The sequence below is a fragment of the Protopterus annectens genome, chromosome 11.part0, assembly GCF_019279795.1.
Source record: "Protopterus annectens isolate FY-2018-M chromosome 11.part0, PAN1.0, whole genome shotgun sequence".
Lineage (NCBI taxonomy): Eukaryota > Metazoa > Chordata > Ceratodontiformes > Protopteridae > Protopterus > Protopterus annectens.
In genome coordinates this window covers 1445756128-1445777876 of record NC_056745.1, presented here as the reverse complement: position 1 = coordinate 1445777876, position 21749 = coordinate 1445756128, and the positions used below count along the sequence as shown (strand labels likewise).

At 40.4% G+C, this 21749-nt stretch overlaps 1 protein-coding gene across 1 annotated transcript in view; it reads right to left on the bottom strand.

The window, feature by feature from the left end:
* CPED1 (cadherin like and PC-esterase domain containing 1) overlaps positions 1-21749 on the bottom strand; it is a 2422552-nt gene that overhangs the window by 427206 nt on the left and 1973597 nt on the right. The window contains exon 19 of the mRNA XM_044087326.1: positions 12470-12690. Within this exon, the coding sequence (XP_043943261.1) occupies positions 12470-12690 (221 nt within the window). The remainder of the gene's footprint in view (positions 1-12469; positions 12691-21749) is intronic.

Sequence of the window (21749 nt, the reverse complement as noted above, 5' to 3'; positions counted from 1 at the left end):
GTCCCAGGACAGAACCCTGTGGGACACCACTTGTGACCGGTTTCGAGTCTGACATGGCTCCAGCAACTCTCACTCTGTGGGTTCTGTCTTTGAGCCAGTTTGCGACCCATCTTGTGACATAGGGGTTTATATTTAAGCTGGATAGCTTATCTATGATGCCCGAGTGGGGTATTGTGTCAAATGCCTTTGCAAGGTCCAGATAGGCTGTGTGGACTACCTTCCCTTCATCTATGGCTTTGGTGACTGCTTCAAAGAAGTCAACCAGGTTCAAAAGGCAGGATCTGCCCTTGACAAAGCCGAACTGGGTAGGATCTAGTGTCTGTAGGTCCCCAATGTCTTTGTTTATGAGCTCCATGATGATCCTCTCCATAGCCTTGCAGACTAAGCTAGTCAGGCTTATGGGGCGATAGTTTCCAGGGTCCGTAGAGGCTCCACCTTTGTGGAGTGGGACCACTGTTGCTGTACGCCATTCTGTGGGCACATATCCTGTAGTGAGGCTGAAATTGTATAGCTGTTTTATTTGAGGGATTAGTTCCTCTTGTAGTTCATGTAGGACGCAACCTGGGATGCCATCTGGTCCCATGGAAGCAGTGTTTTTTGCTTTGGAGGGGGCTGCCTTCACCTGAGCATCTGAGATGTTTGGGAGGCAGCCCTCTGCCGGGATAGATACTTGCTCTTTTGGGGGGAGGAAGTTTGCACTGAACCTGTCTGCCAGGATATTGGCGATGTCTGTGGGTTCAGTGTATTTTTTGTCGTTTAGAATCAACTCAGAACAAGTCTGGGAGTTGCATCCCAGGTTTCTAACATAACTGAAAAAAGCCTTATGATTGTCTTTGGTGTCCTGTGCAATTTTTCTCTCGAAGCTGGCCTTGGAGGATGTTATGAGGAATCGTAATTTTTTGCTAGTACTGATCAGAGATGCCTTCCCTATTAGGGATTTTGCTCTATCATGTAGTAGCTTCCTCCTTCTGTTGTACAGTTTATTTATGGCAGGGGTCCACCAGACTGGACGCCTGCCTTTGAATGATTGGGTCTTGGTTTTGTTTGGGATAGCACGATCCATGCATTCCTGGAGATGTCCGTAGAATGCATTTATATAGGATTCTGTAGTTTGGGCTGTAGTTTCCACTGGCCCTGGGGCCTTGAAGGATTCCACTTCAGTTTTGAGAAGTGAGAAGTTCGCTTTGAGAAGTTTTCACTGTGGTTTTCTGGGCTGGGGTGGGGTCGGGATGTGGACATCCAGTGAAATTAATTTATGGTCTGATCTTACCAATGAGGATATACTTCTGGTGTGGAGCATAGAGTCCCCATGTTGGTAATGATCAGGTCTAGTATGTTGTCCCCTCTTGTGGGAGTGGTGACTAGTTGTTCCATAGCATTTGAGTTTATAATTTCCAGGAATCTTTGGGCTAAGGTGCTGGGGCTTGAGTAGTGCTCCCAGTCAATGTTTGGGTAGTTGAAGTCACCCAATATAATGGTGTTCGGAGAGATCTTCATGTTCTCCAATGTTTTCAGGAAAGCCGAATGGGATTCCTGACTTTGAGAGGGTGGTCTGTAGGATGCTATAAACTGAAAAGCAGTCTTGCCCACTGTTAGTTGCACATGGATGGTCTCCGATACCTCGTGCAATGCCACTAACCTGGAGGTGTGGATATCCTTGATAAATATGGAAACTCGTCCTCCTTTGTGGTTCGGTCCGGGTTTTGGGGCCAAAAAGCATGATACGAGGTATAGCCTGGTAGTGCTGGGGTGCTCTCTGGAGCCTTGAACCAGGTTTCTGTCACTGCACAGATATCAATGTTCTCCATACTGAGGAGATCTTCGAGTGCGTGCATCTTGAGGTTAAGACTTCTGGCGTTTAGCAGCATTACCCTTAGTTTCTTGTTCCTTGTGCTGTCTATGGGGGTGGGTTTGACTTTTGAGCCTTGCCTAAAAAAGGCACTATGGGTGTGGCAAGAACCTTTGCCAATATCCGAAAGCCCAGTGGTGACAGGTGCAAGCCGTCCCTAGCGACGTGGCTTGTCGAGCATGTCATCCCAGGCTGACAGACACAGGATCCCCTTTGAATGACACCAAAATTTTAGCCAATTGTTAAAATCGATCATTTTGTCTTTGTACTGTGGCATCATTCTAGGTGAGGGTAAGATGCTGCTCAAGGACAGGGTCATACCAGCCTGGGCTACATGATCAGAGAGCTCCTCTATGTCTCTTTTCATGTAGTCCAGGGAGGTACGTCTCAGGTCATTCACACCAGCATGTACAATGACTGAGTCATATTTGTATTTGCTTGGGGTGACCTGAGTGCTTGCGTTATGTGTCGGATCCTAGCACCTGACAGGCAGCTCACCGTGACCTTCTCTTTATTCAGCCTGGTGAGCGGGACGTCAGTGTGTCTGACAATAGAGTCACCTATAACAAGAGTATCAGGTGTGTTATTCAGCCTTAAGGGCTGTGGCTGCTTGGCACACTGACTTTGTGGGTTATGTGTTGTGTGTGTTTTGTTTTGAGGTAGCGTTTGCTTGGATGTCTGCTTTGGATGTCTCTGTTGCTTAGGTAGATTTTTATTTAGAGCCTCCGAGTGATGTAGTGCTTAAGAGATTCCAAAACATACTTTACCCTACACACACATTTACATTTACCAGGGGTGAGGTTCAAACCTTCATTTAACTATCTTTTCAGTCCATTATGTTACTCATTTACCACATGCATCACTGACCTTACATGGTTTAGAGTTGCCAACAGGAAATTCTAAGGTGGATGATTGCTGCAGGACTGCTAAAGTCAGGCACTGATATGTGTACTGGGTGCAAATGGGGCCAAAATATTTGAGTTACAGACATACATATGTACATACAAACACTTGCCAGGGATGAGATTTGAACCCATACCTATGTAGTTATTGCTACTACAGTGTTTTGCATTTATTGCATGCACTCTGCAGCTTACATGCTGGAGAACTGTGCAAAGGTATCTTTGAAGGTGAGTGACATCTACAGCAGTGCTAAAGGAGGGGAAAGGGAAGTGGTGTAAGTGTGAATGACCACAAACGCAGGTCTCTACAAGGATATACACACACTCTCACATTTACACAGTTGCCAGGATCAGGATTGGAACACTTACCTAACTAGTTTGCTGCACTATAGTATTACACAGTTATCGCAAGCACCACAGAGCTTATATGTTGGAGAGCTGTCCAAAGGTATCTTTAAAGGTGAGTCAAATCAGCAGCAGTGCTAAAGGAGGGCTAAGGGAACTGTGATAAGTGTGAATGATGACAAAATCAGGTTTTTACAAGGATACACACATTCTTTCACACAAACACACGTTTACACAGTTGCAAGGAACAGGATTGGAACTCCTACCTAACTAGTTTGCTAAACTATAGCATTACACAGTTATCACAAGCGCCACTGAGGTTATCTTCTGGGAAGCTGACCAAAGGTATCTTTGAAGGTGAGTGACATCAGCAGCAGTACTGAAGGAGGGGTACGAGAGATTTAGTGAGTGTGAATGGCCTCAACCACATTCATCTAGAAACACACACACACACACACACACACACACACACACACACACACACACCCACACACAACTTTACATTTGATAGGACTGAGATTACAACTGCTACATGGATACCTATTTGTACTGCACTGTTACACAGTTATCACAAGCACCACTGATGCTATAGGGCTGAGGGCTAACTAAAGGTATTTCTACAGTGAATGACATCAGCACATCATGTGATATAGGCCACTGGGATGTGTAGTGGGTGGGACAGGCCTCATAATGGGATTCTCTCTGTCGCTGTCTGTCTTTCTCTTCCCCACATCTCTGTGTGTGTAGGTTTGACATATTATATTATGTTGGCCTTAGATATGTGTGTGTATTCCAATCCAATGTGTGTGTGTGTGTGTGTGTGTGTGTGTGTGTGTGTGTGTGTGTGTGTGTGTGAAGTATCAATGGTGTACAATTTGGGGTGTGTGCACAGACAGCTGCGAATAACGGACATCTGTAATCCACTGTGTTGTGAGACATGGACTTCATTTCTCTAAGTGTAGGAGCATGCCCAGTATGACCTTCTATATTGAGTGTGTGCATCCATTGCAGGGAGGGTTGGACTGCAGTTCAGGGTTTTGTGTGCTACAGCTACACCTAGCAAACTGTTTCTGCAGGATATCTGTAGATAGGTTGCCAGTATGGAGACACAATGGGTTTAACATACAAGGGATACTGTAACTATTGCTGTCTGTGCTGCTTGTGTGACATGTGTGGTTGTAGCATAGATATTCTGACATATGTACTGTTTTACACTGATGTTTCATGTCATCAACTACTGACAGTTATCATTCTTTGCTCACAGTTATTTACTGGGAAATACAAGATGAATGCAGCTAAGACCAATATTCTGAGGCATATAAACTACACATTGTGGCACACTCCTGCCATTGTGGAGGGGTAGCTACAGACAATAGACTGCTGGTTCTGTGTAAATGGACCAGTACCTTGTTAATATGCTGGCTGGGGATCCCCTTCTTGTGCTTTTCTCAACTTCACAGAATGGTCATATCCTGTTGGGGCCATACCTCTCAGCTGTACAGATACACCCAGGTTATCCAGAGGCAGGACTCATATATCTGGTCAGTTTACTTTTACATTGTGGTTTACAAGTGGTTTTGTGGCTATTCATTCATGGGTTTGCAGTCGGGAGTAGTATGAGTGGACATTAGAGTTTCAGACTTAACACAATCCATGATGTCCATGCTTTTATACCCCCCTCTGTTATTCTCTCCTCCACCTAACATTATGTAAGCAATATCTCAGAGGTATCCCTATAGCTGGGCCTTTATCCCAGTAGTATTTATGGCCTGATCCACAGTCCTTGCAGTAGGACATGGAAAGGCATGCTACTGGCATTTGTCAACATGGCCTTGCATTTGTTTTCTATTTACTGTTAGGTTGTTAGTTGGGACACCCTGACATTCCATACACTGGCAATATGGGTGAGGCATGGGCCTTTGCCAGAGGACTGTAGGCCATTTGAGAGTGCTGCAGGCCATCTGTTACTGCATTTCTACATGGGATTGGGGGGGGGGGTGTGCACCTGCAGACTTTAACATTTGAAATGACTGTACTGGTATTTTGGTTACTCTATTGGCTTCCATTTCATATTGTTTTGTGACCTATCATGTAGACAGGAGGCATATCAGTAGAGTAAACACATTAGATCTTAATAGCATATATTTCAGTTTCAGACTTCTTACCCTTCAGAAATGGAATGCAACTGCCAGACCTGTTGTAGTATGTCTGTGTAGGTCGGGGGGGGCTGTTCATCACTGCCATCATTTGGGGGCCTTAGCCCAGCCTTTCTTCATGATCATCTACACCTGTCCTTCTGGGTGAGGCTGGTGGTGGATATGTGACCCTTACTGACATCCATGTGTGTGACCTATTGACACCCACAGTTCTTTTGGCCATCACATGTACTGCAGTGGGGGTTGTCCCCTTGTGTAGTGCTGCCTAGTATGTTGACACCAGTATTTGTTATGAATTTCCTGCTGTCCCTTATAGCTGTCTGCTGCTATCCCATTCAGCCACCCAATTCCCTTGCATGCTTGCATCCATATCATACATACAAGTATGAGAACATACTACTCCATTCAGTAATTGATAGGAAGGGTGACTTACCTTGTTGCTGGGCCAGTATTGAGGACAGTGCTGGAGGGCTGACTATGTTGGATGTACATAGTACACTCCCTGTACATGGTAAAGCTCAGGTAGTATCATGTTTGGCATCCCTTTTACTGTATGTGCGAGTCAGCGAGAGGTATCAGTCCCTCGGTCCCTACAGTGTCAGTGTGTGTGCTATGCATTGCCTCTTTGCCAAGTCCTGGGCATACTGTGCATGTCTCCTTCTGCCTACAGGGGCAGGCTCAGGATGTTCCTCCTCCGAGTCCCTCTGTGCCTGTGCTGGCCTTGGCAATGGTGAGGGGCTGCGTGGCCCTGCCCCATGCTGTTCCTGCTGCAGCTGTTTCCGCAGGATCATATTGTGTAGCATGACACATACTATAAACATTTGTGTACATGTAGCTGGAGAGCACTGCAAGGCTCCACTGGATATGTCAAGGCAGCGGAACTGTGAGAGCATCCCAAACACACACTCTACAATTATCCTGGTCTGTGCGTGTGCCTCATTATGGTGTTCTTGTTCGGGTGTGTGTGCATTTCTGATGGTTTTCATCAGCCACAGCTCAAGTGCATACCCAGCATCCCCCACTAGATGGCCATATGGGGATGTCCCCCATGGCAAATGCCTGATACAGCTGTGAGCAATGGCAGATGTGGGAGTTATGATAGCTTCCAGGGCTACCAGCACACACATTCATGATAATGCCCTGGGCATCGAACACGACCTGGCAGTTGATGGAAGGGAAGGCCTTATGGTTTAGGTAGACCCTGCCCCACTCACCAGGTGGTGCTTTGATGTGGATCTGCATGCAGTCTATAACACTAACTACCTCAGGGTATTCTGCTATACGGTGGAAGAGACCCATACGTGTGGTCAGCACCTCACGGGTGGTGTGGAACTATATGTGCTCATTAGCATGTTGTGTCATGGCATCCAGGAACTGGTGGAGTACCCTGGATGCTGATGCCTGTGAGACCCCCATGATATCTCCAGTTGGTCTGTGGAAGGTACCTGTGGCTAGTATTCTTAAGCCTAGACATACCTTGGTATCCTCTGGGATGGGTTCCCCTCTATTTGTTCTGTGTGTAAGGCGTGGCTGGTACAGCTCAACAATTTGCTGTAGAATGTCCCTGTCCACCTTATAGTGCTCTACTATCTCTAGCTCATGTAGGCCCTGGTAGGTTACCTTGGGTCTGTACACTCTTCTCTTCCTCCTCACTGTGGGTCGGTTGTCAGCATTCTCCTCCTCACCACCCTCAGTCTCTATCTACATAATGATGGAGTAAAGCAGCAGCAGCCTCTAACATTTTTAGTTAGTTTTTCCAGTTAAAAATCCCCTGTTTGTGTACACCAGTGGTGTAACATTTGTGGGGAAACAGTCTGTAGGGTGTTTGCATAGTTTATATTAGTGTGCTGGGCTGCTGCATGTGTAATTGGCTGATTCTGATACATTCCAACTGCAAGCTTTGCTAGTTCTCCTTGATTGCCTTCCTACTTCTGTTTCCCCTTCCCAGTTCCTCCCTATTTAAGCCCCGAGGTGCGCCACGCCTACCCAGTGCCCAAATGTAAACAGTGCTGCCGTTTCCTTTTTTTTGTTGTTGAAAACCTGGTGCATGGTGTGTACACCCGTTTAGGCTATGTATACACTGCACAGACACATCTGACACACCCCCTTCCTTATCTGTGCTTAGGTAAGGGCATACACGGGCCACAGAGCTCTGATGAACTTACAGCAAGCATGACACACCCACTTATGAAGTCATTCAGCTCTTATACTTGCACTGTTGTATTGCCGCACCTACATGGTTAGGTACAAGCTGACACTTTGAGGAAATCTGTGTTTCAGTATAACTCCCCTCATTTGCATACCCCAGTGTGCAGGTCATTAGTTACTGCACTAACACCGACCCTTTCCTCTTGACACCCAGTGCTCCCTGGTATTGCTTACATTCTGCATGCCATTGACTATAATGGCAAAATGGAAAATTATCTTAAAATTGACTTTTCACATTTTTTTTTTTATTTTCGGCACAATCCCGTTTGGGCACCACTGCCCTAAGCTTAAATGGCTGTGATCGGCAAAAAAAAAAAAAAGTTTAATTTTATAAAAAAAAAATAAACTATTATTAATGCCAATGGCCTTATATTTGGCCACTGGCATTTGTGTTTGACTGTACTACATGCTTTCCATGAGTTGTCCTGCATCCATTTGCTCAGATGCAGAAATGTATTCAGTTACTAACTGAATACATTTTTGCTCTGATGCTGTTCCTGCACAGAGTCCGGCCACCTTCATGGATCACAAAATCACCTCATTTGCATGTTTTTTTTACCAGCAAATGAGGTGATTTCCATTCCTCATGGCTTTCCATGCAGGAACAGTGTAGGGCCGCTCGTGCACATGAAAACGGCACTTTCCTGGATCGTTCGGCAGCCATTTTCCATGCAGGAGCTCCTACACTGTTCCTTCACATAAACTGTCCATTCATGAATCCTGGGGTATGTTTTGTACTTCTGAAATGAGATGACATAAGGCTGACTGGCCTTTAGTTGTACACTTAATGTTAAGTGCCACTTTTGTGTAGTGGACTGCTTTTATTGTCCTCCTGTTCTCTGGCATCATCAGCAGTGTTGTGTGACCTAGTAATAAATGCTTCTAGTATGCTACCAGCTTCTTCTAAATCCTACTTACTATGGTGGAATGAATGCTATCTACCTGCATGCCAAAACCACCTACAGATTTCTGAGTTCTTCCAGAGCCTGGAATGTGGTTTTGTCATCCTTCTGTCCAGTGAAGTATGTATGTCTGAAGTTGTTAAGTATAAGAAGGGAATAACAATGAATTACAAAATGAAAATAAACCATGTCAGTTATGTGTTAATGAGCAGAATATTTCCCTCAGCATTAAAGTCACCCATAGATCACATCACTGCCTAGCAGTCAGATACCTCCAGTGGCTCAAACTATCCACCAGCTCATATATTCTCAATTCCCTACTGTCCATAAGCTATTATATAAACCAAATGACAGTCTATCTGTAACAAACCTAATATAGTCTTAAAATGAGAACTCTGCTCTCTTCTGATAGTCCCTGTGACTTGTATCCTGCAATCTCACATAGTACACAAAAGCTGGAACTGCATTCTCCTAACAGTTACACAAGAATCACCACTAAAGTCTTTCAAGCTTCAAGTAAAAATACACTGACCCAAATCATGGCGCTACGAATGATCTTTAACTGATTGACGCATTCTTCTCTTCGCTAACAACTCTCCTTGCCAAACTCATTATCCCATCTGAAACAGAGTAACCGCATAAAATTACAACCTACAATATGTCTACGTACTGTATCAATAATGTAGCGAACATCTGCCATTAGAAGAACATGCCTGTTTGTATATAATGCCACTACTGATTTCCTGCTCTCCATGTATAAGACTACCACATCCCATGCTTAAGTATGGAGTATCTATGTTAGATGTCATTGTCAATGGTGTATTACATCGTACTGGCGCTTCTATCCGAGCATCTGCTGAAAATGGCTCCTTCAGTACTTATGCAGGGTTCTTATACCATTTTGCACTCCCTCCCACTACTTTCTGAGTGCTACAAATTCCTTTTTTTTAATTATATCCTGATGTAAACCTAAAGTATCTTACCCTCCCTGATTACAGTTTGCACTAAAATTCCTGTCTGTGTATATGTGGCCACCATCCAAACAGCCTTCCCTTCTTTTATAATACATTCATAGTACATCTAAGAATATTACTTATTTTATTTAATTTAAATTCCAATCTATTCCCTGGCTATCCTTCTCCTCAGTAGAATATCGTACAGCTTTTCTCCTGCTTACTTCCTGACTAACAAATCTGTATAGTACTTTGTTATGCCTACAATCCCACAATGGCTCCTTACATATCTAAGAATCAACAACCACAAAAATATATGTATGAATAAAAACAGTTCGTGTGAACAAATGCCGGCATTTCTAGCTGTAAAGAAATGGTCAGTTCTAAAGTAAATGAAAGCTGCAGCAATGATAAAAGACAACTTGTAGTAGAAGAACCTAACTATTAGGTAGCATGTCTTTCATGTTTTCCAGGAGTTCCCCATTCATTTCCTTCTTTTGTGTTATAAGCCTGTTAATCACTTGCATATGCATTGTTGTTTAGCTCCATTGCTCTATGGTGAACAATATTTCCTTAGTTTTCCCATCACACCTGAAGCCCTAAAGACTTTATAGTATTAGTAATGTACATGGATAGTGCCCTGCACTCTATACATTTTTTTTTACTTTATATTCCATTCTTCCTTTATACTGCAGTGGTGGTGCTGCGGTAGCGTTGTCGCCTCACAGTTAGACGTTGCCTGTTCGATTCTCAGTTAGAGCGTCTTCTGTGTAGCAACATGCGTGAATGGGCGTTCCTTCGTTGAAGGTTGTGCGTTAGGCCCGGCAAGCCAGTATGTAAAAATCTACTGCCAATCATTAGCGGACCGGAGTTCCGCCGTGGCGACCCCTAACCAGGAAAAGCCGAAAGACACAAACAAATATTCCATTCTTCCTTTCTTTATTTTTTTCTTTCCTTTCATCTCTTTCTTTCTCTCTCTCTCCCATTCTTTATTCCTGCCTCAGTTTCTTCTTCCTCTGTAACCTGGTACACTGACTTTCCAGCTACCTATAACAGGATACAACTTCATTATTGAAGCTGTTGTGAAACAATTTAATGTATATGTTTATATAATATCTATTCCAAGTTTTCAAATTTTTTCATATTTTCTTGTTTTATTCTCCACCTTTTCATCAACATTTATAGGTAGAATTAAAACCTACCTGCCATATTACTTGTCAATAATTTTCTCTACCTGCTTGTCAGTCTTACTTATTTCTGTTAGCTTTGGTTCTCAAGGGGGTGTCTTTCAGTTTCCCATGGCTCTCTTCCTTTAGGCTGTTTTCATATGCCCAGTAGAAGGAACTGGACTTCTCAGAAGAGATCAATGCACCACTCCTGCACAGAAAAAGATGGTAGCATGACACTGACAAAAACAGGTGGTAGTGTGGCACTGACAAAAACAGCTGGTAGTGTGCTGCTGACAGAAACAGACAGTAGTGTCATACACACTAAAACAGGGATAGTGTGGTGCTAAAAGAAAAAGATCGTAGTGTGGCATTGACAAAAAAAGATAGTAATGTGGAACTGACAGAAACAGGAGGCATTGCAACACAGATAGTAATGAGTGGTAGCATGGAACAATGACACTGACAGAAAGAGTTGACCCTGCAGCACTGATAGTAAAAAGTGGTAGTGTGGCACCAGTAGTATAGCTAGGGTGGGGCAAGAGAGGCAACTACCCCAACAGCAAAGTGTTGGGGGGTGTGATTGGCCATCTATCACCCTGATCACTCATCTCTTTAGTACAATACCATCTTGTAACATATGCAATTGCATTTGCCATCAAACCTTGCACTGATAGTAAGAAGGGGTAGTGTGACACTGAGAGTGCACTGACAGATGCAGTACATAGTGTAGCATGGATAGCAGCAGGTGGTAGTGTGGCTCTGACAGAAACATGTGGTAGTGTGGCATGGATAGTAACAGGGGATAGCGTGGCACTAGCTGTAACAGGTGGTAGTGTGACATAGATAGTAACAGGTGGCAGTGTGGCATGGATAGTAACAGGGGATAGCATGGCATTAGCAGTAACAAGAGGTAGTGTGGCATGGATAGTAACAGGGGTAGCATGGGACTAGCTGTAACAGGTGGTAGTGTGGCATAGATATTAACAGGGGATAGCATGGCACTAGCAGTAACAGGTGGTAGTGTGGCATGGATAGTAACAGGGGATAGCATGGCACTAGCCGTAACAGGCGGTAGTGTGGCATGGATAGTAACAGGTGATAGTATGGCACTAGCAGTAACAAGTGGTAGTGTGGCATGGATAGTAACAGGAGATAGTGTGGCACTAGCCATAACAGACAGTAGTGTGGCATAGATAGTAACAGGTGATAGCGTGGCACTAGCAGTGACAGGTGGTAGTGTGGCATGGATAGTAACAGGGGATAGCGTGGCACTATCAGTGACAAGTGATAGTGTGAAATGGATAATAACAGGTGATAGCATGGCACTAGCTGTAACAGGCATCAGTGTGGCATGGATAGCAGCAGGTAGTAGTGTGGCACTGACAGAAATAGGTGGTAGTGTAGTGCAGATTGTAACAGGTGGTTTTCTGACAGGGGATAGCGTGTCACTAGCAGTAACAGGTGGCAGTGTGACACTGACTCTGCAGATTGTTTCGTCAATGTCTGAAAAATTAACCAGCATATACCCTGCAGGTATGAAATGAGGCTGGTCAGCATCACAACAGGTTGATACTTCTATGAAGACAGGAGCCTTATAACATTCCAAGCACAGAAAGTGAAAGTTCACTCTAACCAAGCTGGAGCTACTTTTGTGGCTTTTACAAAAGAGGTGGATCTTTGATTACCAGATACAGTTTGCTTTCTATGCATTTGAAAAATGTGTTTACCTATCTAAAATTTATTTCCACTATTTGCGCCACAGTAAGTAAGTAAGGCTGACAGATACCAAAGCAAATAATATAAAACAGTGCAGTAAATGTCTGCTCAACAAAGCATAGGAAAAGTATTCACAGAGCATACATCTATATTATTTATTTTTTCTTTAAGTGCTAGGAATATAAACACATCAGTACAATAAAAACTCACTTTAAACTAGTTTATAGATTATATATATAACAAATAAAGGAACATTAAACAAGCATTACCTTTGTATAAGCTGTTCCAAGGAGTTTTCAAATGTAGGCTTTTCCTTAAAATCAAGCCAGAATTGTGGATAATATGAATAACTGACAAAAGTCCTTCTTCCATTCACATTGGGATATAGCTTAGTACCATGTTCCTTATCCCACTCCTGTAGGGTATCATTCACTCTCTCAATTAGGTAGTACATGATCCCTCTGTTGGTAGAGTCTCCAATGAAAAGGACCTTTGAAAATGAAGACATTAGTTAATATTTATGCAGTTCCTTAGGTAGATTCTCTTTGATGTGAAACAGTGTAAGAAAGCATTTTACTCAATATTAAAAAGATACTTCTGCCAGCAGCATTGTGTCCAGCACTCCTATAATGGATTGTACATCTGATCTGATGTATATGATGTCATAATAAATATTTATTATTTTCTGCTTTCATATGGTCCCCCAAAGTGTATACCTTCTGTGTTTCATTAATAGTATAATATGAAAAGTTACTCAGACAAAAACTTGCAATATCATTGGGTCTGAGCCCAAATGACTTGCTCTCAGTGTAAGTGACTTACTCGTGTAAGCCTGCACTGATCCCAAAAGACTTGTTCTCGGTTTAAGTGACTTACTTTGGTGTAAGGCCTATCTATAAACAGGGTTACATCTGTGGGCCAGATTCCAAGACTATGTCTTTTGGACTGGAATTTTAGACTTTGGAGGACAGTGGTGAATTTGTGAACAAAAAAACGTGATAGCCTAGTATGTATTAACTGAGACATAATCTCAGAGTCCTTGCCCCTAACCCCTCTGCTAATTAAATATATCAACTCATAGGTCATTGCACAATACTGGGGAAAGGAAATATTCCCCTACCTGTGACTTATTGATTTCTGTTGAACAAATAATGTCAACCAGATGTTGATGCTGTGTCCATTCTATGAGAAATTATACACCCGTACACACACACACACACACACACACACACACACACACACACACACACACACACACACACACACACACACACACACACACACACATGCACGCACACACATGCCTATATATATTTTAATATCAATAAAAAATGGGACCAAATCATTAGTATACTGACTTCAGAAAAGTATTTTGCTGTTTAAAACTGCACATAATTTTGTTTTTACTGAAGTGACCTATGACACTTATGCATTAATTACCATGAAATTAGTGGTTATATTAAGTATGATAACTTGAAAAGGTTTGATGGCAAAACTAGCCGGGACATTATTTAATAAATGCACTAGTTCTTGTAATGTACTCTATACTGTTTGGCTACAATAATAATAATAATAATTAAAACATTTCTTTATTTTTGTTGAATTACGTAAGGTTCTTATCATCACTATATTGCAGCAATTCTGTGTAGCATGGGCTGTCTGCTTCTTCAGTCGCATGTCAGTTTTTAAAATCTAGTCTTGCCAGCTTTGGTTTACCTGTCTATCTTATATGAGTTGCCCCATCTAAACAGTTTTTAGCCTGGTATATACCATCTCATGTCCTACAATCTGCCACCCTAAGGCAGTTTTAAATATGTACCTGGCGTCTTCCGAAAAAAATGACTTAATTTTCTAAAATATTAGATAAATACTATATGTCTATAATTCAGTGTATGTAATGTTCTTTGGAAATTATTTTCATTGTTAATGTGCCTGAATCACACCTGCAAATGGTCCATGGACTAGTCCACCAAGAAATAAATAAATAATTGCTATTGCCCCTTTGCCCTTTAGGACATTTGTTGTCTTTTATTATAAACTATGAGTGTTTTATTGTTCTTCCTTGTTCACATAGTGCCTACTTAAAGGTACTTAATATAAAGCTGACGTTGAACTACTAGGAATTTAGAAAGATCTGAACCGGCTTCATATTGAAATGTCAGCAATCCAAATACAAAGTGCTGGCACTCTGACAAAAAGACCAAACCGGAGGAAAAGACTCAATCTCGAATAACACTCTCCTTTAAACTTCAAACTGCATTTGAAATATATAATACTCATTTTCAGACTCAGAAAAAACTCTTACAATAAGTATTTCATTAGCCTCAAGGCTTACAAAAATGAATCTATTAATGCTAATAAATAGTGCAATTCTTTCTGAAAGATGTACCATAGGAAAACTGATTTGAATGCGACTGTACCAAATTAGCTGTCAGAATTCACTTATAGCTACAAATAAGAACGCTATACTAACACAGTTTGAATTATCTGTACTTAGCCAGTGTGTGCAATGATAAATAAGCATTAGCTGCTGCTCCGCACATTCATGCTTATTAAACAATCATACCTCTCAAAAGTGACATTGCAGATTCTTTATAACTATTTACACTTAACATATATTGATAATTCTCACTGTTTCTAATTTTTTTAAATAGAACTGTAGTATGTGTTTTTTATATAAAATTGGCCAGAAGCACATTTTATGGCATCTAAGAACTTGCATCTGTTGTTGGACACACTGCCACCAGTCGACAGATGGTCCTGCTTCCGTCACTGAACTGTAATGCAATGACCACGGCCTGCTGGAGATGATCATACCACTACTTGGTTGTCAGTTAATGAGCATAAAAATAATTAAAAAGTACATGTTTTTACAAAAGGGGTCTGAACCCCCACACACCCACAATCACAAAGTATATTAGTTCTGATGTCACACCAGCTCAGACAAAAGGGACAGGTACATTTCCTTTTCATCTATACCAACCAAGTTCAGCTGAATTTCATCACAAGTTTAGTGCTGTTGTCCAAAATTTAAAATGATTTCCTCAGAACTGAAACAATACAACCAGACAGAGTATTTAAAAGGTAAAAATCCCATTACTCATTAAATAATTAACTACTGCTTAAGAATGAAAGTAATAAGTGTGATGCCTGTATAACACCAAAAGATTTGGCAAGTAGGATTAAAACTTGGCGGCTCTTAATTGTCAGGACACTATTAAAAGAAATGTTGTCATTGATTCCTGGAAGTACAAAAGCATTTAAACACATTTAATTTTAGCTACAAAATGAATTCCCTATACTCAGTGGTGTCCTCTCATAGTCTCCTTCTTGTCTGGCTATTCCAAAATAGTGAATCTAAATGTCGTAAAAAGTAGCACAATCCAAAGTGTGCTTAAAAAGTGCAATCTTAATATTTTGTCTCTTAATGTCATAAATATGTTCATTAATTTGTTCTTTTACTGTCCTCTCAGTTTTACATATGAAGAAATTTAATCATGGTATAATATAGCAATAACCCACGCCTGGGTGTGGGTAATGCTAGATTTACCCACAGTTGGTGTGGTTTGGTCACAAGGGCGAAGCCCGAGTGGCCAAACAAAGACAACCGTGGGTAAATACAGCATTACCCACACCCAGGCGTGGGTTATTGCTATTATACAATGACATTATTTAAGAAAAAAAAAACTTACTTTTCTTAAATAATGGCATTGCATAATGCCTCCTTGCTGCCCTTCCGTAGCTGTCTGGTATTCTGCAGCAGTTCTGATGTACTGCGCATGTATATGCGTATGCAGTACATCAGAGCTGTAGGTGGAAGCAATTGAAAAAGCAAGATCTCCGTTGCTTTCTACAAATTGTCTGGCTACGTTAAAGGAGTTTAACATAGCGAGACAGTGTCTAAACAGCAACGGAGATCTTGCGTTCTCTGCTGCTGTAAAAAAAAAAAAAATTATACTAATGGAAACAGTCCGGGTGACTGGACCTTTTTCCATTAGTATAAGTCTGATTTATAATGTGCACGCTGACCAATCAGCATACATGGTTTGTAATATTAATGGGGGGTCATTCTATAATAAGGTTTTACTAACATAAGCACCCAGAACATCAATGATAATTAAATTCAATCAACCATTAAGTAAAAAAAAATGCATAACTATACAATAAAAGGTTAAAACAGAAAAGGAAAATATAGCATATTGGAAACATTCTTACTACGTTCAGAAGACATTTTAGAATCTTAAACTGAATCAAGTATTTATGCATCAGAAGGTGATGGTATGTTGACTCACTATGTTGCTGGAACACAGCTGTGACTTGATAGTTGTATTTTATAGGTACTAGTACATGGTGGGATCCTTGGATGCCCAACATTGTCTTGACAAATGGACACGATGCTGTTGTGTCCTTACTTGTCAGGTACTTGTGGTTTGCACATCATCCATTTATTGGTAGGAGTTATGAATTTCAATGATCGTGCATTCGGAATCATATCTCTCAATCTCTGAGCATTAAACAATCAAATCACTGGCATTTTAAATTCTGAATGTGCAACACTTTCTTGTTTTTAAAAATGGATTTTTTATGTAATAGGTAACACAGTCAGTAATAAGAAAACATAAACTTTGTTTAGCCTTAGTTTGACTATTTAATAATGCATGCAACCTTAAGCATCCTTAACAAAGTCTAGAGCTAAAAAGAAAATTAATACATATAGAAGGAGCAAGGCAAAAATCTGACAGCAGAAATCATAGCATTGTTGTTAACTCATAGCAGCTGAGAGGATGAAGCTTTCCTCTGCCTTTTCCATTTGTACAAGTCAAATGCTGCCTGCAGGAAGGTAAAGCAAAGATCAGTTCTCCTTCCCTCTCAAATGACAAAAACAAATGCCTAAGGGTGTGAAATATTGTGACAAACAAGGCACCCATAGAGTAGCATAAATCATTACAATACTCTTCAGGACTTCTGAATGGAGGACTATTTATGAGTTTCCCATTGGAGGAAAAAAAGGCAAATATCCGCATCTTGGCACTCTAACATGCTAAGGAAAATACTCAATCACAATGATTTGAAAATTCCCTGTGACTTGCACAATGCTGAATCATAACTTTCACATTCTGTTTTGTGGTTGTAACTGAGCTTAGAGATGATGCTTTTAGGAATTAATAAAACTAGGCTTAAAGCCTAGGCTTTGATTTGAGAAAATATAATTTTACTGCTTAGGTGAGGCTGGCTTCAACACCTTGAATTGTAACATTATGATAGTCCTGTGTTGCCACTTCTTAAGGCAAACATACTTTAGTTCTACAGCCTGTAAACAGATACAAGCTAAATAATTATTTATCAAGTGAATGAAATATTCACTAGCACCAGAACACAGGATTAGGACAGATGTACTCCAACCATTTTTTTTCTGAGTGTTTTGTTCAATACTTTAACTGTCCATGTGTTGCCCCTTTCTTCAATACCACAACCTCTTTGTTTGAAATACACAGTTATACAGACAAAGCCCAGGAATCCATCTAGTACATATATTCACTCAAGCTTTAATAAGGGGAAGTCACACTTGACTGAGTAGCAGTAACTGACACACTGTTAAGTACAACTCTTACTCTTGTGTTTTTATTCAGCTGACAGGAGACAGCTTGACATCTTGGCACTCTTTGCTATTGCAAAAGGCGCTAAAGCATCAGATGGAATGAAATAAGCCTTCCAGCATGAATGCTTTTAGCAGCAGCATTTACTTGGATGTAGTCTTAAAGTTACTACAGCTGGGGCGACTCTGAAATGGTTAGTTTTCACACCCCTGGTTCATTAGATTAGATTTTAAATTGCTACTTGAAATCAAGGCACAAATGCTTAAACATGTCATTAACTAAAGAGCTAAATTTACTTCAGAATGTTGTTAACCAGCAGTCAACTGATCACATCATTTCTTTGCCAGTACAGATAATTAATTAGTTTATCTATTAATTACAATTATATCAATCTAAAAACTGCCCTCAATATCTTCCAGATGTTAACCTGAACCTATACAAAATAGAATATTCTCTTTAAAGATAAACAAGACTTAGAGACACAAAATAACAGTGGTTAATTTTGGAATCAAAAAAGCTTATAACAACACAATCTCCCTTCGGAAAACTGTATGACAGACCAATTGAAGAATATCAATACCTATTTTGACCTGATGCAACAAGCACGCATTTCTGTAAATGCTGCAAAAGCTTCTTATGTTAAAAAAAATAATTCTTTATTTGCTCACTAAAACAATTCTGCAAAATACTAAAAGGAATGATCACACTGAATAATTAAGTCTCAATAAAGTCTAGCCTTTTTAATGATATTAAAAGCCTTATTTCCTCAGCACCCAAGCCTGATACTTAACCCAACCCCCGAACAACCGCTGTTACAAATTCTATCTCCTTATTTAAACTGTTAATTTCCAGCATTTTACTTTAAAACAATCTCTTTGATGCTGAAAGAGAAACTGAATGTTGACATTAAGTCAGACATTTACTCATTACTACACCCTAAATTTACTAAAACATCTGAAAAACATATTTACAAATGATTACAGCACATCTGCAACTTAACAAGTACCAAAGACATCATTCCTGACTTCTGAGCACATGCCACAATTGCCCCATTCACCAAACCTAGCAACCCTACTTCTGTAGCTGTTCATAGACCAATGCACATTCTTTCCCCTGTGGCAAAAATACTGGGAAAAATGGTCTGCAACCAACAGAAGAATAAATTGTGAAGTATAAACTGCTTCCAACAATCAACATGGTTTCTGTAACAAATATAATACTGATACAGCCATATTTACTGTACAAAGTTACATCTGTGAAACAATAGACAGAGTAACGCTAACTGCAGCTCTGTTTATAAACTGAAAATGTACTTTTGAATCAGTCAGCTATATTGTACTACTATGCTCTTAAACAGTTCTTGGCTTTCCATGATAACATAACATTTATAGCCAAGCATGTCAAAACGCATTACAAATGTATATTTTTCAGCAGGCTACATCAGGATTCAGCAGTAGATCTCCTGCTATCCTCATTATTATTTTAACAATCTGCCACTTGACCTGCCCAATCTAAATTAAACACTTTATGTAGATGACCTCATAGCGCTGACAGCACAATTTCAATACTACAAGAAAAGCTCCAAAGAACTTCACTTCAGTATGGACCTGACTAACCGAATGCACCCAGCAATAAAAAAACAGCCACTATAGTGTCTGGTACCACACAGAAAACCAAACTCTACCCATCTTTCTTCCATATTTTGATCTATGTAGGTTCACATATTCATAGGTTATTAGTGGGCTAAATGCCCTTGCAGGACATTTTAAGCCAAGTCAATTATTCCATTTGGTACTTAAAATTGACCTATCCATACTGCAGTTTAGATTCACCTAATCCTGTCCAAGATATATATTTGTATATTACTCTATTGATAATTATTAGATACACTTGTCTCAGTCCAAACTATTCTGTTAATGTTGCAGATGTTGTTTAGGTCCCTGGATTGAATATTTCTGATACCATTTGACTAGCGGTTGTGAAATAAGTCCATCAGTAATAGGTCAGAGGATGCCTTGTATGCTAGACACAGGTCACTTCTTAGCAGCCTGCAAGAAACTGAATAAGTGATAATGCCTTGAGACAGTCCATGTAGACATATTGATTAGGCTTTGTATCCTTTTTGCAATTTAGCTCTATGGGCATTCCAGTTGTTGCATGCACCTGGGTAGATTCATGTCAAAACAGCATTATACTAATTGATTGGGTTAATGAGGACTGAGTAAAGTGAGACAATGACGTCCTTGCATATAGAAGCAAATCCCTTATTTATGAGCTGCCCAATATAGATGGACTTCCTTTCCAGAGTGGACACAGCTGAGTTTCTTGCATAATTTAATGATGAGACCTCTTTCATTCTTGCATAATTTAATGACAAGGGCTCCATGTTTCTGTGTATTGTTCTTCTTACCTTTAGCCAATAACGTCTTCCTTTTTTTGTAAAAAGCTATACCAATAATAGCAAAAGAAAGGTACCTAAAGTAACACAGGTACAAATTTGAACTTGCTTAGCACATAAGCAAAATATTAAAAATCTAGCTCTGTACCATTTAAGACTAGCTTATAAAAACTGTACCTTATTTTTTAAAGAATCACAAAAAAAGTGTATTAACCAAGACAATTCCCAGAACAGAGTATTACTTACACTTATTCACACTGTACTCTTCTCAGAACCCAGATACCCTTCACTTATCTGTAAATATGGGGTTCACTATAAGTGTTAGTGCCCCAAGAACTCAAAAACATTGTCTCAAAGCCAGGGACTGTCTTGTAGCTTGCATGGACAGCTGCTCACACTTAGACTAGAATAGGAATTTGGGCAATCAGCTGTAGAGAGGGAACAGAAAAGTGACTTTACAATTAAGGAAGACATATTTTAGACTTAGGAAACAGGAGGTTGATTTTAGGGTTATGGAGCAGGATGGGAGATTTATGGTAAGGTGGTGGGAAATGGGCTTTAAGTTTAGAGTGCAGGTAGAAAGTTTTAGGGCTAGGTTTGCAATCTGGAAATTTATGTTAAGTGGGAGAGGGTAGAGTTTTAGTTTTAGTGAGTGATCAGAGAACTTAGGGTTAGGGAGGGGGAGTGGAGGTTTAGGGTAGGGAACCAAGGAGTTAAGATGGGAATTGGGTGGAAGTTATAGGGATGGAATTTAGGTTCTGTTAGGGCTATGTAGTTTTGTAGGGTAAGGCATGGGGACGGGCTGTGTAGAAATGGAAGACTGGCCTAGTGGGAGCTTGAGCACTCACAATTTTGAGCAAGTGGCAGTGAGTAGATATGTCATGAGCTATTCAAACACCTGTAAAAATATATGCAAATTCATATTCTTGGATGGCCCTAGGGACACCACTGCCTTGCAATACAACAGTCAATTAGTTAAGAATAAATGTCAGAGTGACACTGTTACTACACTGCTTTACTTACAAACTATTACGTTTCTCCAACTATGCACCCCTAGTGACCATACACCACTCCAGATAGCTTACTCTTCCCTAGGCTAATATGAAGATAGTGCAATTATACTGGTAAGGCTACACCTTGCTAAAGTAAGAGGAGAAAAAAACACTTTCAAGGATCGTACCTGCAGCTTGGAATTTCCTTTCCTAAAACAGCAGAAAACTGTGGAAATTTGATTCATTTAAGAAGATTCTGATTTAACTTCTTACAAAGGAATACAAATGCTCTTGATTCAACAATGGCTGGACATCCATCTTAAGACAGCACTTCTGAAAATTATTCATTTGTTTTGTATTAAACATTACATTTCTGTCAGTGTTCTGTACTATAGTAGTTGTAAGTCTGATCTCTGAATAATGCAATGTCAACATCTTGTATAAAATCAATATGTATGAAATTACTTCATGCATCATTGATGTTTTAAAAAGGTGTTATTGCCTCTGCAGCCACGGGTTAAAATGATAATTGCAGCCAGCCTCCTCTTACTCAGTTAACAAT